The sequence below is a fragment of the Bufo bufo genome, chromosome 3 (genome assembly GCF_905171765.1).
Source record: "Bufo bufo chromosome 3, aBufBuf1.1, whole genome shotgun sequence".
Lineage (NCBI taxonomy): Eukaryota > Metazoa > Chordata > Amphibia > Anura > Bufonidae > Bufo > Bufo bufo.
In genome coordinates, this window is record NC_053391.1 from 148,050,793 (window position 1) to 148,067,943 (window position 17,151).

The 17,151-nt window shown below is 39.9% G+C and overlaps 1 protein-coding gene across 3 annotated transcripts in view; it reads left to right on the plus strand.

Moving 5' to 3' along the window:
* Nucleotides 1-17,151, plus strand: part of POLA1 (DNA polymerase alpha 1, catalytic subunit) — a 450,237-nt gene that overhangs the window by 347,775 nt on the left and 85,311 nt on the right. For all 3 annotated transcript variants that reach the window (XM_040423702.1, XM_040423703.1, XM_040423704.1), the window contains exon 34: nt 6,896-7,012. In XM_040423702.1, coding sequence (XP_040279636.1) covers nt 6,896-7,012 — 117 coding nt within the window. The remainder of the gene's footprint in view (nt 1-6,895; nt 7,013-17,151) is intronic.

The window sequence follows — 17,151 nt, forward strand, 5'->3', positions numbered from 1 at the left end:
GGCTTAGAAGTTTAGAAGCAAATCTTGAAATTTTTCAGAAATTTACAAAAACTAAATTTTTATGGACCAGTTCAGGTCTGAAGTCGATTTGCGAGGCTTACATAATAGAAACCACCCAAAAATGACCCCATCTAAGAAACTACACCCCTCAAGGTATTCAAAACTGATTTTGCATACATTATTAACCCTTTATTTGTTGCACAAGAGTTATTGGCAAATGGGGAGGAAATTTGAGAATTTCATTTTTTTGCCTAATTTTCAATTTTAACCCATTTTTTCCACTAACAAAGCAAGGGTTAACAGCCAAACAAGACTGTATCTTTATTGCCCTGACTCTGCTGTTTACAGAAACACCCCATATGTGGCCGTAAACTACTGTACGGGCACACAGTAGGGCGTAGAGTGAAAGGTGCGCCGTTTGGTTTTTGGAAGGCTGATTTTGCTGGACTGTTTTTTTGACACCATGTCCCATTTGAAGCCCCCCTGATGCACCCCTAGAGTAGAAACTCCATAAAAGTGACCCCATCTAAGAAACTACACCCTTCAAGGTATTCAAAACTGATTTTACAAATGTTGTTAACCCTTTAGGTGTTGCACAAGATTTAATGGAAAATAGAGACACAATTTCAAAATTTCAAATTTTTGGCAGATTTTCCATTTTAATATTTTTTTTCCAGTTACAAAGCAAGGGTTAACAGCCAAACAAAACTCATTATTTATGGCCCTGATTCTGTAGTTTACAGAAACACCCCATATGTGGTCGTAAACAGCTGTACAGGCACACGGCAGGGCGCAGAAGGAAAGGAATGCCATACGGTTTTTGGAAGGCAGATTTTGCTGGACTTGTTTTTTTGACACCATGTCCCATTTGAAGCCCCCCTGATGCACTCCTAGAGTGGAAACTCCAAAAAAGTGACTCCATTTTAGAAACTACAGGATAGGGTGGCAGGTTTGTTGGTACTAGTTTAGGGTACATATGATTTTTGGTTGCTCTATATTACACTTTTTGTGCAGCAAGGTAACAAGAAATAGCTTTTTTGGCACGTTTTTTTTTTTTTTGTTATTTACAACATTCATCTGACAGGTTAGATCATGGGGTAATTTTATAGAGCAGGTTGTCACGGACGCGGCGATACCTAATATGTATACATTTTTTTTTATTTATGTAAGTTTTATACAATAACTTCATTTTTAAAACCAAAAAAATGTTTGTGTCTCCATACTCTAAGAGCCATAGTTTTTTCAGTTTTTGGGCGATTATCTTGAGTAGGGTCTCATTTTTTGCGGGATGAGATGACGGTTTGATTGGCACTATTTTGGGGTGCATATGACTTTTTGATCGCTTGCTATTACACTTTTTGTGACGTAAAATGGCAAAAAATGGCTTTTTTTACACTGTTTTTATTTTTATTTTTTTACGGTGGTCATCTGAGGGGTTAGGTCATGTGATATTTTTATAGAGCCGGTCGATACGGACGCGGCGATACCTAATATGTATACTTTTTTTTTATTTATGTAAGTTTTACACAATGATTTCATTTTTGAAACAAAAAAAAATCATGTTTTAGTGTTTTCATAGTCTAAGAGCCATAGTTTTTTCAGCTTTTGGGCGATTATCTTGAGTAGGGTCTCATTTTTTGCGGGATGAGATGACGGTTTGATTGGTACTATTTTGGCGTACATGCGACTTTTTTGATCACTTTTATTACCTTTTTTGGGAAGTAAGGTGGGCAAAATTTCAATTTTCTCATAGTTTTTATTTTTTTATTTTTATGGCGTTCACCGTGCGGGGAAAGTAACATGACCATTTTATAGATCAGGTCGTTACGGACGCGGCGATACCTAATATGTGTAGTTTATTTTATTTTTTTAATTTTTATTCAGTGATAAATGTTTTTTTTTTTATCTTAACTTTTTTCACTTTTTTTTTTACATTTTTTTGACCCAGACCCGCTTGGTTCTTGAAGATCCAGTGGGTCTGATGTCTGTATAATACAGTACAGTACAATATATATTGTTCTGTACTGTATTTTACTTACACTGAACAGATCTATGCTTTCAGCATAGATCTGTTCAGCACCATGGACAGCAGGACGCCTGAGCAGGCGTCCTGTTGCCATGGGAACCCTCCCCGTCTGCTCAGAACTTCGCAGACGGGGAAGGGTAAGCACGGGGCTGAGGGGGGCTCTCTGGGGGCTCTCTCCCTCTCCATCGGGGGGCTGCAAAGGCACAGCACCCCCCCGATGGAGAGGGAGGGAGCTCCCTGACCGATGACAGTTAACTTTTTCCATACAGCGGTCCGTACGGACCGCGGTATGGAAAGGGTTAAACGGCTGACATCTGCACAGATGTCAGCCGTTTATACCAGGGTGCCAGCAATGTGCTGGCACCCTGGTATACCCACTAGAAGCCAACGATCATTCATGGGGAGGCAGGCGGGGGATCGCGATCCCGCCTGCCGCACCGCCCGCCTCCCGCAATGCCCCCACCGCAATGCCCCCACTCTAAAGTTTCTGATCCCCGCGGTCAGGGACCGCGGGCATCAGAAACTGCAAAAAGCACAGCAAACCGCAGGTCTGAATTGACCTGCGGTTTGCTGCGATCGCCGACACGGGGGGGTCACATCACCCCCCCTGGCGTTGTCACTGGATGCCGGCTGAAGGATTTCAGCCGAAATCCCGTTCCGTTTAACCCCTCGGGCGCCGGAATCCCGATTTAAAAGTTAGGACGTACCGGTACGTCCTTGGTCCTTAAGGACTCGGGAAATAGGGCGTACCGGTACGTCCTATGTCCTTAAGGGGTTAAGTTCCTGATATTGGTCCTTCTACGTCATTAAGCTACCTGGGAAGGTATAATAACTAGAAAATATTTTCAAATTTTACCATCCCTCCCTTCTCTATTGCTATATACACAACGCTCAATAAATACTCTGTATATATGAAATGGCAATGCTTCGGCATCCTGCTCATGTCCTAGCGATCATATGATTGCTGGGGGCTGGGTATCTGCATGAGCTGCTTGGTCTTAGCTGACCAAGATCATTTCGGCAGTGAGGCTGAACAGCCTTGTACAATTTCTCAGGTAACTAATGTCAGCCTCAGTTACAAGAGAAATCAGCAATAAAAAAAATATAAAATGAAGTGGGCCACAAAATGTAAAATGAAAAAATTCCCCCAAAAAATAAATAAAGCCACACTGCAGCTACTATGCCTGACCCCAGAGACCAAAACCCATACACCCCCTATATCAAAACAGGAAAGGGAACAGAATTTAAAGTGTTTTAGTTGCATTTTTGTGAGTGAAAACATGTGAATAACAGACCATTTTCCTTTATTGAAACATTTTCCTGGGTATAAAAATGAAATACAAGAATTACTAAAAAAATTAAGCACCATATATCACAAAAAAAAAGGCTAAAAAAAAAGGCTCAATGGGAACAACTCCTGCCTAAGACGCAAGCACCTAAAAAATGGAAAATGTGTCTGGTCAGGAAAACGGGGTGAATTAGCTGATACATTAATCACTCTCCCTGAAGATGGATAGGTATGATACAAGTTTATTTTGGAATCATGAATTTGTATAAATGTCCAAATAACATGGTGTACAAGAATGGAGTAGAATTGTTCTTTATATATTTAGAAAAAGGCAATGAGCTCTTCTAATGGTTGAGTAAAACACAATATAGCAATAATAGTGCATAGAATTCTGTGCCACCTCTTAGCCTAGTAGGGGCATTTTACAATCTCCAGATAGCAAGAAACATTTTAATTCTTCAATTATTCTTTATTGAGGGAGTGAAGAAGAGAATCGTACAAGGTCACAAAGATTTAAAGTCTTTGAAATTCAACAATTTTGTTTCACAGGAAAGTATTATGATTTGCATCTGACAGCTCATAAATTCTGCCCATTTTAAGCCTTGAATGCTTTATAAGCAGCTTGTACTTTTTAAAATATTTTGGAAAGAATAAAATATCAGCCATTAAAGTTACACACTGTTAAGACCAATAATTTTTGATGCATTCTGACTGCTTGAATTTTCCAAATACATTATTTTAAAGAGGACCTTTCACATGCTTGTTTTAATAGCTCCATGCATTCCCCACGTACTAACAATTCTGGAGCATCTATTCTTATGGCTCTGTGATGTGCCATACTGGTATTATTTGCACAAGAAGTTATGAATGCATTGCTATTAGCTTTCACTAAGGGTTCAGAGGGGAGGTTACCAGTTGGGGGTGTGTGCCTGCACAGGCTGAAAATGGCAGCACTGATTGGATAGAATGAGTCTGTACATGTACACTCTCCAACTGGTTACCTCCCCTCTGTACCCTTAGTGAAGGCTAATAGCAATTCATTTATAACTTCTAGTAGAAATAATAAAGGAATGACACAACATAGAGCCATAAGAATAGATTTTCCAGAGTTATTACATGGGGAATACAAGAAGCTATTAAAACAGGAATGTCAGGAGTGGTAAAAGGTCCTCTTTAAGTAACTTTCTTGTAAATAGCTTGCCACTTTTATTGTGACTAAAGTATTACATATACATTATGCAGAATGTGCAATCTTAATAGTAAAGCTGCCCATGCACGTTAGATTAATGTTGGCCGATCACCTAATGTGTATGGTGGCCTCCTGATTGCAGATGTCGGGAGACAGAAGCATCCAGCAGTGGGATTTCAGTATTCCCCATCCTTTTGTTTTCAAGATATAAGTATCCACACAAGGTATCTGGCAGCGACTTTTAATCCTCTTTCAGGACACATACATTTTTGGCCAGTCCAAACGTGCATTTTTATGGGGCAGTGGAGGTAGATAGCGGTCAGCCAACAAATGTCTAATGGTATGGTCAACTTAAAGGGCCTCTGTCACCCCCCAAAACTCATTTTTCATTTTTGGACTAATTAAAATCCTTATAGTGCGATTATTCAATATATAGTGCTCTTACCTTTTTCTGTTGTTTAGTTTCTTTAAAAACCGCACTTTTATAATATGTTAATTACCTTGCTACCAGCAAGTAGGGCGGTTACTTGCTGGTAGCCGCCGCATCCTCCTTTCAAAAAAACGCCCCCTCCTCCTGTTGATTGACAGGGCCAGCGAGCGGTCTCCTCCTCCGGCTGGCCCTGTCTGCAATTCAAATCCAGCGCCTGCGCCATACGTGTCTTCATTCGGCGTAGGCGCTCTGAGAGAAGGATGCTCACTTCCTCAGCACTCCCTCAGTGCACCTGCGCCGATGACGTCTTCTCTTTCGGGTTTAGAGGTGACGTCATCGGCGCAGGCGCACTGAGGGAGTGCTGAGGAAGCGAGCGTCCTTCTTTCAGAGCGCCTGCGCCAAATGAAGACACGTAAGGCGCAGGCACGGGATTTGAATTGCAGACAGGGCCAGCCGGAGGAGGAGAGCGCTCGCTGGCCCTGTCAATCAACAGGAGGAGGGGGCGTTTTTTTTTAAAGGAGGATGCGGCGGCTACCAGCAAGTAGACTCCCTACTTGCTGGTAGCAAGGTAATTAACATATTATAAAAGTGCGGTTTTTAAAGAAACTAAACAACAGAAAAAGGTAAGAGCACTATATATTGAATAATCGCACTATACGGATTTTAATTAGCCCAAAAATGAAAAATGACTTTTGGGGGGTGACAGAAGCCCTTTAAGTGCCACAAGTAATCAATTGTGTGATCAATTTAGAAATAGTATCTTACCGCTCAGTAAATTACTTGTATAAGATTTTGTTCCATGGACTATATTTTACCAATTACAGGTCTGATTAATATCCGCTTAAAATAATCTAGCACTCCTTTTTCTTAGTCCCAGACTTGCTGTAGTTTCAGTATATCTTGAAATGAATCTGTCACAATTACAGACCTTTTTAAAGAATACCTGTCAGCTGTCCTGACATGCCTGTTTTAGTAAATACTTGGATTTTCTCATAAAATAACAATGCTTGGAGCATTTTTTGTTAAAACTCTGTTGTGCCGTTCTTGTTATTCTTCCTGGTTATGAATAAATCAACAACTGGGTGTCCTAAATCTACATCATAAATTCTCTAGAGGGACCAGCGCAGGACTACCTTCCCCTATTAAGTGTCAATCATCCTTTCTTACTGACCTTGGGATCAAACTCCCAAATGATCTTTCTCCCTCTATAATGCCAGATTTCTCCATCAGTAAAGACTCCAAATCTGATTTACAAGCCTAATACAAGTAAAGTACAATGCCAAAATTCCTGGATTTTGGCCACACTGACTATTTTAGAAAGTTGTATGTAAAATAATATCAATAAAAACTCCAGCTCACTCTGCAAAAAATAAGCTGCACTGATGGAAAAGTAAAGTTATGGGTCTCAGAATATGGTGGTCCAAAGGGGAAACAAAAAGTTTTTAATTTTTTAAATAAAACATTACAAAATCACTGCAATCATTCTGAGCCACAGAATAAAGTTAATTTGTCATTTTCACTGCCAGGTGAAAACCGTAAAAACGAAATCCAAAACCCAACTGCAGAAGTTGTTTTCACACATTTCATAGTGACTTAGATGATGCCGGTTGTCATACATAAAGACAAACCCTCAACAGCAATGTCGACCAAAAAAAATAACATTATGATTCTTTAAAGTCCATAAAAGAAAATGCAAAAACTGACCGTACCAGGAAGGGGTTACTTTGCATTTATTTAGTTGGTCGCTGATCTACACTAATGCAGTGGATTTTGGGGAGCTATAAATTAAATTCCATGAGACATCAAATAATTTGCAACTCTTAACTGTTTTAACAAATTAGTGGAATGAAAATTACTTGAATGCTATAGAATGCATTTAATGGTATATTTGATAAGGTATAATGGTATATTTGATAAGACTGCAAAAATTAATATATTTTTTTATTTATCTTGTTTGTTTAGGGCTGGCTTTTGTGTGAAGAACAGACCTGCCAGAACAAGACTCGCCGTCTTCCTTTAAACTTCTCCCGCAATGGTCCTATATGCCAAGCCTGTATGAAAGCGACTCTAAGACCGGAAGTAAGTTCAAACTACTACCCATTTTTATATGTCATTTCACCCGAGAGTTATACGTTTTCCTTTTATATTACACAGTTTCAGTGGTCACAAAATTTTGACAGAACTTAGCATAAATCAGTTGTACAGGTAAATATGTGAAGGTTTGCATCTTATTCGCCAAAAATGCCTGCTCCTTCACTCATCAGGACCCCCCCATCCAAATTCACGTTCATTATATATTCTCTGCTGAATCTGTCTTAAGGGATTGTCTTCTCACTGAAAAATCAAGTTGCAGATGTGCATTGAAGTCTGTGGAGAAGTGAGGGGAAGAGTAGTGAGGTGCAGTGAGAGACACAGGCATATCTGCTAGAGCAGCTAATAATAACTGTTAGATTTCACCCCAAGTGCTTTATTACCAGCAATACTTAGGAAGTAGAATCTCTTGTTTCCTCCATGTGAAGTATATGGAAGGCATCATAGCAGCTAGTCTCTGCCCAAAAGCTAAGTCACAAACGAGAATTAAAGCCTGCAGAGGAGAAAACTGATAACAGGTAGGATGCAAGTCACCTAAAACTGTTAGTAGGCTCAATGTACTTTTATTCTCACGGTAGAAAGAGGCGCTAATAGGATATACTTTATTAGGATGGCCATCCTAGTGCCGGATACACTGCCACACACTATCAGTGTGGCGGTGTCCTTGCTATAATTCTCCACGTGCATGTAAGGCTACTTTCACACTAGCGTTCGGGTGTCCGCTCGTGCGCTCCGTTTGAAGGGACTCACGAGCGGCCCCGAACGCATCCGTCTGGCCCTAATGCATTCTCAGTGGAGGCGGATCCACTGAGAATGCATCCGCCTGCCAGCGCTCAGCCTCCGCTCCGCTCAGTGAGCGGACACCTGAACGCTGCTTGCAGCGTTCGGGTGTCCGCCTGGCCGTGCGGAGGCGAGCGGATCCGTCCAGACTTATAATGGAAGTCAATGGGGACGGATCCGCTTGAAGATGACACTATATGGCTCAATCTTCAAGCGGATCCGTCCCCCATTGACTTTCAATGTAAAGTCTGAACGGATCCGCTCAGGCTACTTTCTGACTTAGAAAATTTTCTAAGTTATAATGCAGACGGATCCGTTCTGAACGGATGCAAACGTCTGCATTATCGGAGCGGATCCGTCTGATGAAACATCAGACGGATCCGCTCCGAACGCTAGTGTGAAAGTAGCCTTAGCTGCTCTTGATTCTGTGATGAAACGTGTACAGCTTGACCAATTACACTATAAGTGGGAGCTTTAGCTTAACAGATTTAGATAGGTTGGGTTGGTTGTCTTCCTGGTTCGTTATAGCTTGAAATTGGCTGCCATTCCGGGAAGAGACCGTTTTATTAATGGTAGTGCCCTTGTAGCTGGACTTATCTCAGCCTGAGCGGGTCAAACATTGTATTTTTTCCCAATACCCTTAGGTACTACCTGCCTTGTCATTTATTGTGTGTTCGCACTGTCTTTTTGCCACTGAATGACATTTACTAAGTGACCATTGTCTATGGCAAAATGACTTTGCACGACCATGCGAACATGTATTAAGATTTGAGGAACAATTAGAAATAGACATAAGGAATGGCATATGAACATGTATGCTGATGACTATGTAATCAGTATTCATTAAATGTCAGGCAATTTGCAACGCTTGACATTGCATGAATGATTTAAACAAACATCTGATAACATCTCCGATTTCTATGTATAGTGGACAGATACTGCTTTGCAAGATCTCATGTTTTAGTTCCCGCTAAGAACTGGGACATAAGACCCCTTATTGTCAACAGTGGTGATGGGGTTGGGGCTCACAAAGGTTGGACCCCCACTAACACTTATAATTTTAATTAGTCACAAACTATAAATGAAATTGTGTAGCATTATGAGATGTTTGGATAAGAGAAGTGAACCCTGTAAGCTCCACCCAAAGTCAAGGGTTAAAATCACAATTAACACCTTAATGACCCAGCCATTTTTCACCTTAAGGACCAGGCCATTTTTAGCAAATCTGACGTGTCACTTTGTGGTGATAACTTTAAAACGCTTTTACTTATCCAGGCCATTCTGAGATTGTTTTCTCGTCACATATTGTACTTCATGACAGACGTAAAACTGAGTCAAAAAATGTAATTTTTATTTATAAAAAAAATACAAAATTTACCAAAAATTTGGAAAAATTAGCAAATTTCAATTTCTCTATTTTTATCATACTAATAACTCCAAAAATAGTTATTACTTTACATTCCCCATATGTCTACTTCATGTTTGGATCATTTTGTGAATGCGATTTTATTTTTTGGGGGACGTTAGAAGGCTTAGAAGTCTAGAAGCAAATCTTGAATTTTTCAGAAAATTTCCAAAACCCACTTTTTAAGGACCAGTTCAGGTCTGAAGTCACTTTGTGAGGCTTACATAATAGAAACCACCCAAAATGACCCCATTTTAGAAACTACATCCCTCAAGGTATTCAAAACTGATTTTACAAACTTTGTTAACCCTTTAGGTGTTACACAAGAATTAAAGGAAAATAGAGATGAAATTTCAGAATTTCATTTTTTTGGCAGATTTTCCATTTTAAGTTTTTAACCCATATTTTCCACTAACAACGCAAGGGTTAAAAGCCAAGCAAAACTCAATATTTATTGCCCTGATTCTGTAGTTTGCAGAAACACCCCATATGTGGTTGTAAACTGCTGTACGGGCACACGGCATTGCGCAGAAGGAAAGGAAAGCCATATTGTTTTTAGAAAGCAGATTTCACTGTGATAATTTTAACCACCTCAGCTCCCCTAGCTTAAACCCCTTAATGACCAGACCACTTTTTAAAATTCTGCACTACACTACTTTCACCGTTTATTGCTCGGTCATACAACTTACCACCCAAATTAATTTGACCTCCTTTTCTTCTCACTAATAGAGCTTTCATTTGGTGGTGTTTTATTGCTGCTGACATTTTAAATTTTTTTGTTATTAATCGAAATTTACCGAATTTTTTGCAAAAAAATGACATTTTTCACTTTCAGTTGTAATTTTTTTTTTTAAAAACTACATTTCTATATAAATTTTTCTCTAAATTTATTGTTCTACATGTCTTTGATAAAAAAAAATGCAATAAGTGTATATTTATTGGTTTGCGCAAAAGTTAGAGCGTTTACAAACTATGGTACAAAAATGTGAATTTCTGCATTTTGAAGCGGCTCTGACTTTCTGAGCACCTGTCATGTTTCCTGAGGTTCTACAATGCCCAGACAGTAAAAACACCCCACAAATGACCCCATTTCGGAAAGTAGACACCCTAAGGTATTCGCTGATGGGCATAGTGAGTTCATAGAAGTTTTTATTTTTTGTCACAAGTTAGCGGAAAATGATGATTTTTATTTATTTATTTTTTCTTACAAAGTCTCATATTCCACTAACTTGTTACAAAAAATAAAAACTTCCATGAACTCACTATGCCCATCACAAAATACCTTGGGGTGTCTTCTTTCCAAAATGCAGTCACTTGTGGGGTATTTATACTGCCCTGGCATTTTAGGGGACCTAAAGCGTGAAAAGAAGTCTGGAATCCAAATGCCTAAAAAATGCCCTGTGAAATCCTAAAGGTCCTCTTTAGAATTTGGGCCCCTTTGGCACACATGTGGCATCGCCGTACTCAGAAGAAGTAGGGCAATGTGTTTTGGGGTGTATTTTTACATATACCCATGCTGGGTGAGAGAGAAATATTTCTCTAAAAGTAAACTTTTCCCTTTTTTTTTTATACAAAGTTGTCATTTTAGAGAGATATTTCTCTCACCCACATTGCCTAACTTCTCCTGAGTACGGCGATACCACATGTGAGACACTTTTTTGCAGCCTAGGTGCGCAAAGGGGCCCAAATTCTAAAGAGCACCTTTAGGATTTCACAGGGCATTTTTTACGCATTTGGATTCCAAATTACTTCTGACGCTTTAGGGCCCCTATAATGCCAGGGCAGTATAAATACCCCACAAGTGACCCCATTTTGAAAAGAAGACACCCCAAGGTATTCCGTGAGGGGCATGGCATGGTTCATAGAAGTTGTTTTTTTTTGGCACAAGTTAGCGGAAATAGATTTTTTTTGTTTTTTCTCACAAAGTCTCCCTTTCCGCTAACTTGTGACAAAAAGTTCAATCTTTCATGGACTCAATATGCCCCTCAGCGAATGCCTTGAAGTGTCTACTTTCCGAAATGGGGTCATTTGTGGAGTGTGTTTACTGTTCTGGCATTTTGGGCGGGGCTAAATTGTGAGCAACCCTGTAAAGCCTAAAGGTACTCGTTGGACTTTCGGCCCCTTTACGCACCTAGGCTGCAAAAAAGTGTCACACATGTGGTATCGCCATACTCAGGAGAAGTAGGGCAATGTGTTTTGGGGTGTCTTTTTACATATACCCATGCTGGGTGAGAGGAATATCTCTGTAAATTGACAACTTTGTATAAAAAAAATTAAAAAGTTGTCATTTACAGAGATATTTCTCTCACCCAGCATGGGTATATGTAAAAATACACCCCAAAACACATTGCCCTACTTCTCCTGAGTACAGCGATACCACATGTGTGACACTTTTTTGCAGCCTAGGTGCGCAAAGGGGCCCAAATTCCAATGAGAATCTTTACGATTTCACAGGGCATTTTTTACGCATTTGGATTCCAAACTACTTCTCACGCTTTAGGTCCCCTAAAGTGCCAGGGCAGTATAAATACCCCACAAGTGACCCCATTTTGGAAAGAAGACACCCCAAGGTATTCCGTGAGGGGCATGGCGAGTTCAAAGAAGATATTTTTTTTGGCACAAGTTAGCGGAAAATGATTTCTTTATTTTTTTTATTTATTTTTCTCTTACAAAGTCTCATATTCCACTAACTTGTGACAAAAAATAAAATTTTACATGAACTCGCCATGCCCCTCACGAAATACCTTGGGGTGTCTTCTTTCCAAAATGGGGTCACGTGGGGTATTTATACTGCCCTGGCATTTTAGGGGCCCTAAAGCTTGAGAAGAAGTCTGGGATATAAAGGTCTAAAAAAATTTACGCATTTGGATTCCGTGAGGGGTATGGTGAGTTCATGTGAGATTTAATTTTTTGTCACAAGTTAGTGGAATATGAGACTTTGTAAGAAAAAACAAAAAAAACAATTAAAAAAAAATCAATTTCCGTTAACTTGTGACACAAAAAAAAAAATTCTTTAATTATTCTATTTAAATTATTCTATGAACTCGCCATGCCCCTCAAAAGTTATCTTTTTATAGCGCCGCAGCGATTTTACGGTGTTTTTGCAGTGATCAGAAAAAAAAAAATTCTCTCACTGCGGTGGGGCGGACTGAACGCAAGTGTGCGCACAAGATCAGGCCTGATCGGGCGAACACTGCGTTTTTTGTAGAGCCTATAGAACATGTCCTATTCTTGTCCGCAATTGCGGACAAGAAAAGGCATTTTCTATATAGTTCTGGCAATGTGCGGATCCGCAAAACACATACGGATGTCTGAATGGAGCCTTACAAGGGGGTGATCAATGACAGGGGGTGATCAGGGAGTCTAATATGGGGTGATAAGGGGTTAATAAGTGACAGGGGGGGTGTAGTGTAGTGGTCTTTCGTGCTACTTTACAGAGCTGCCTGTGTCCTCTGGTGGTCGATCCAAGCAAAAGGGACCACCAGAGGACCAGGTAGCAGGTATATTAGACGCTGTTAACAAAACAGCATCTAATATACCTTTCAGGGGTTAAAAAAATCGGATCTACAGCCTGCCAGTGAATGATCGCCGCTGGCAGGCTGTAGATGAGCTTGTTTACCTGCAGTTCCTGTGAACGCGCGCTCGTGTGTGCGCACGTTCACCGGAAATCTCGCGTCTCGCAAGATGACGCACCGGCGCGTCAAGGAGGAATGAATCGACCGCCTCCGGAACGCAATCCTGCATTAGGCGGTCCGGAGGCGGTTAAAGAGGACCTTTCACTAGATTAAAAAATCTAAACTAAGTATACAGACATGGAGAGCAGCGCCCAGGGATCTCCCTGCACTTACTATTATCCCTGGCCCCTGCTCCGTTCGCCCGGTATAGCCTCCGGTATCTTCACATGTTGGGCTCCACCCAGTGGAACCTGCCGGCGTCTCTTTCTCCCATGCTGTAGCGCTGGCCAATCGCTGCGCTCAGCTCATAGCCATAGCATATAAAAAAAACCTCTCAGGCTATGAGCTGAGCGCTGCGATTGGCCAGCGCTACAGCATGGGAGAAGGAGACGCCGGCAAGTTCCACTGGGTGGAGCCTAACGTGAAGATATCGGACGCTATACCGGGCGAACGGAGCGGCGCCCAGGGATAATAGTAAGTGCAGGGAGATCCCTGGGCGCCGCTCTACATGTCTGTATACTTAGTTTAGATTTTTTCATCTAGTGAAAGGTCCTCTTTAAGCTGCCATGTCACATTTGAAGACCCCCTAGAGTAGAAACTCTGCGAGATAACGTGGCAGTTTTGTTGGTACTATTTTAGGGTACATATGATTATTTTTTTTTGTGAGGCAAGGTAACAAAAAATTGCTATTTTGGCACTGTTTTAATTTTTTTGTTATTTACAATGTTCATCTGACAGGTTAGATCATGTACTATTTTTATAGAGCAGGTTGTTGCGACGCGACAATACCAAATATGACTTTTTTTGGTTGTTTGTTTCAGTTTTACATAAAAAAGCATTTTTGAAAAAAATGTTTTTTGTTTTTTTTAGTGTCGCCATATTCTGAAAGCCATAGTTTATTTTTATTTTTTGGGCGACTGTCTTATGTAGGGTCTAATTTTTTTTAGGTATGAGATGATGGTTTGGTACTATTTTAGGGTGCTTATGACTTTTTGATCACTTGGTATTACACTTTTTGTGATGTAAGGTGACAAAAATGCCTTTTTCTTTTTCTTTTTTTACGGTGTTCACCTGAGGAGTTAGTTTGTGATATTTTTATACAGCAGGTTCTTATGGACGCGTCGCTACCCAATATGAATAATTTTTTATATTGATTTAAGTTTTACACAATAGCATTTTTGAAAAAAATATCATGTTTGTGCCTCCATATTTTGAGAGCCATATTTTTTTTTTATTTAATTTTTTTATGCGATTGTCTTAGGTAGGGTCTCACTTTTTGCAGGATTAGATGACGGTTTGGTACGATTTTGTGGTGCATATGACTTTTTTATCGCTTGCTGTTACACTTTTTGTGATGTAATGGCTTTTTTTTTTTCACCATTTTCATTTAAATTTTTTTTACAATGTTCACCTGAGGGGTTAGTTCACATGATATTTTTATACAGCAGATTCTTACGGACGTGTCGATACCTAATATGTATGATTTATTTTAAGTTTTAGACAAAAATATTGTTTTTGAAGGAAAAAAAATCATGTTTTAGTGTCTCCATAGTTTGAGAGCCAAGGTAGGTAGGGTATCATTTTTGCAGAATGAGATGACTAGTTTGGGGTGCATATGACTTTGATTGCTTGCGATTACACTTTTTGTGATGTAAGGTGACAAAAAATGGATTTTATGACACCGTTTTTATTTTTTATTTTATTTTTTTACGGTTTTCACTTGGGGGGATAGGTCATGTGTTATTTTTATAGAGCAGGTTGTTACGGAAGCAGCGATACCTAATATGTCTACTTTATTTTTTATTTTTTTTTACATTTAACAGAACAAAAGCATTTTTGAAACAAAAAAAAAATCATTTTTAGAATGTAAGAAACAGGCACTCGCCATCTGTATTACATATTCATATCCAAAATTAATAGTGGTAAAAATTCTACTAATTACCGTATTATATAGAAATACAAAAATATTACCAATATGAAATAAAACAACTTCGGCGCAATGAATAGCAAGTACTAATGCTGTAAATAACTTCCTTTACAAGATACACATGCTATCTAATATACCAAAATGAATTTGTGTTCGTAATCGTTTGAAAGTTTAAAAATCGGGACTTCAAATTTAGATGGAGTCCAGGACAGTTAGAAAACTCCTATATTTAGTCAAGTGCAGTTGGAAAAAGAGGAATATTGATGGTGATGTAAATCCTTACACTTTTATATCCCATAAACCTATATCCAAAGAAGTAAAAAATGATATTGTGCAGTCAGATCCATAAATATTGGGACATCGACACAATTCTAACATTTTGGGCTCTATACACCACCACAATGGATTTGAAATAAAAATAACAAGATGTGCTTTAACTGCAGACTGACAGCTTTAAGGGTATTTACATCCAAATCAGTTGAACGGTGTAGGAATTACAACAGTTTGCATATGTGCCTCCCACTTGTTAAGGGGCCAAAAGTAATGGGACAATTGGCTTCTCAGCTGTTCCATGGCCAGGTGTGTGTTATTCCCTCATTATCCCAATTACAATGAGCAGATAAAAGGTCCAGAGTTCATTTCAAGTGTGCTATTTGCATTTGGAATCTGTTGCTGTCAACTCTCAAGATGCTGTCACTATCAGTGAAGCAAGCCATCATTAGGCTGAAAAAACAAACCCACCAGAGAGATAGCAAAAACATTAGGCGTGGCCCAAACAACTGTTTGGAACATTCTTAAAAAGGAACGCATCGGTGAGCTCAGCAACACCAAAAGACCCGGAAGACCACGGAAAACAACTGTGGTGGATGACCGAAGAATTCTTTCCCTGGTGAAGAAAACACCCTTCACAAGAGTTGGCCAGCTCAAGAACACACTCCAGGAGGTATGTGTATGTGTGTCAAAGTCAACAATCAAGAGAAGACTTCACCAGAGTGAATACAGAGGGTTCACCACAAGATGTAAACCATTGGTGAGCCTCAAAAACAGGAAGGCCAGATTAGAGTTTGCCAAACAACATCTAAAAAAGCCTTCACAGTTCTGGAACAACATCCTATGGACAGATGAGACCAAGATCAACTTGTACCAGAGTGATGGGAAGAGAAGAGTATGGAGAAGGAAAGGAACTGCTCATGATCCGAAGCATACCACCTCATCAGTGAAGCATGGTGGTGGTAGTGTCATGGCGTGGGCATGTATGGCTGCCAATGGAACTGGTTCTCTTGTATTTATTGATGATGTGACTGCTGACAAAAGCAGCAGGATGAATTCTGAAGTGTTTCAGGCAGAATTATCTACTCGTATTCAGCCAAATGCTTCAAAACTCATTGGACGGCGCTTAACAGTGCAGATGGACAATGACCCAAAGCATACTGCAAAAGCAACCAACTAGTTTTTTAAGGGGAAAAAGTGAAATGTTATGCAATGGCCAAGTCAATCACCTGACCTGAATCCGATTGAGCATGCATTTTACTTGCTAAAGACAAAACTGAAGGGAAAATACCCCAAGAACAAGCAGGAACTGAAGACAGTTGCAGCAGAGGCCTGGCAGAGCATCACCAGGGATAAAACCCAGCGTCTAGTGATGTCTATGCGTTCCAGACTTCAGGCTGTAATTGACTGCATAGGATTTGCAACCAAGTTAAAAAGTGAAAGTTTGATTTTATTATGATATTATGTCCCATTACTTTTGGTCCCTTAACAAGTGGGAGGCACATATGCAAACTGTTGTAATTCCTACACCGTTCACCTGATTTGGATGTAAATACCCTCAAATTAAAGCGGACAGTCTGCAGGTAAAGCACATCTTGTTTGTTTCATTTCAAATCCATTGTGGTGGTGTATAGATCCCAAAATGTTAGAATTGTGTTGATGCCCCAATATTTATGGACCTGACTGTATATCTAGTAAACATACAGCTCTTTGTTAAGGGTGTGGGATCAGTTCGGTAGTAGGATATTAGCAATAGAGGTTAGATAAAATCCTAATTTTTATTAAAAGAATCCTCCTCTTTAGTAGATGAATAAGATCAGATTAGATTGTATGTTACTGGTTGAATTAACAAGTTTCTACTCACTTGAGACTGATTCCTAGCTTACACCAGGGGCTTCCCACCTGGTGTATAACCACTCACCCACCTTTGTGTTTCGCCAGACGGCGTTCTGTATGTCAGCTTTTTATGCGATGGCCGTATTCAGTCGGTTTCACGCTAGAGCTGGCGTCCCACGTGATTCTGCGCCCGTCACGTGACTTTTGTGGCGGAGCTTGTATTCAAAGTGTTTCA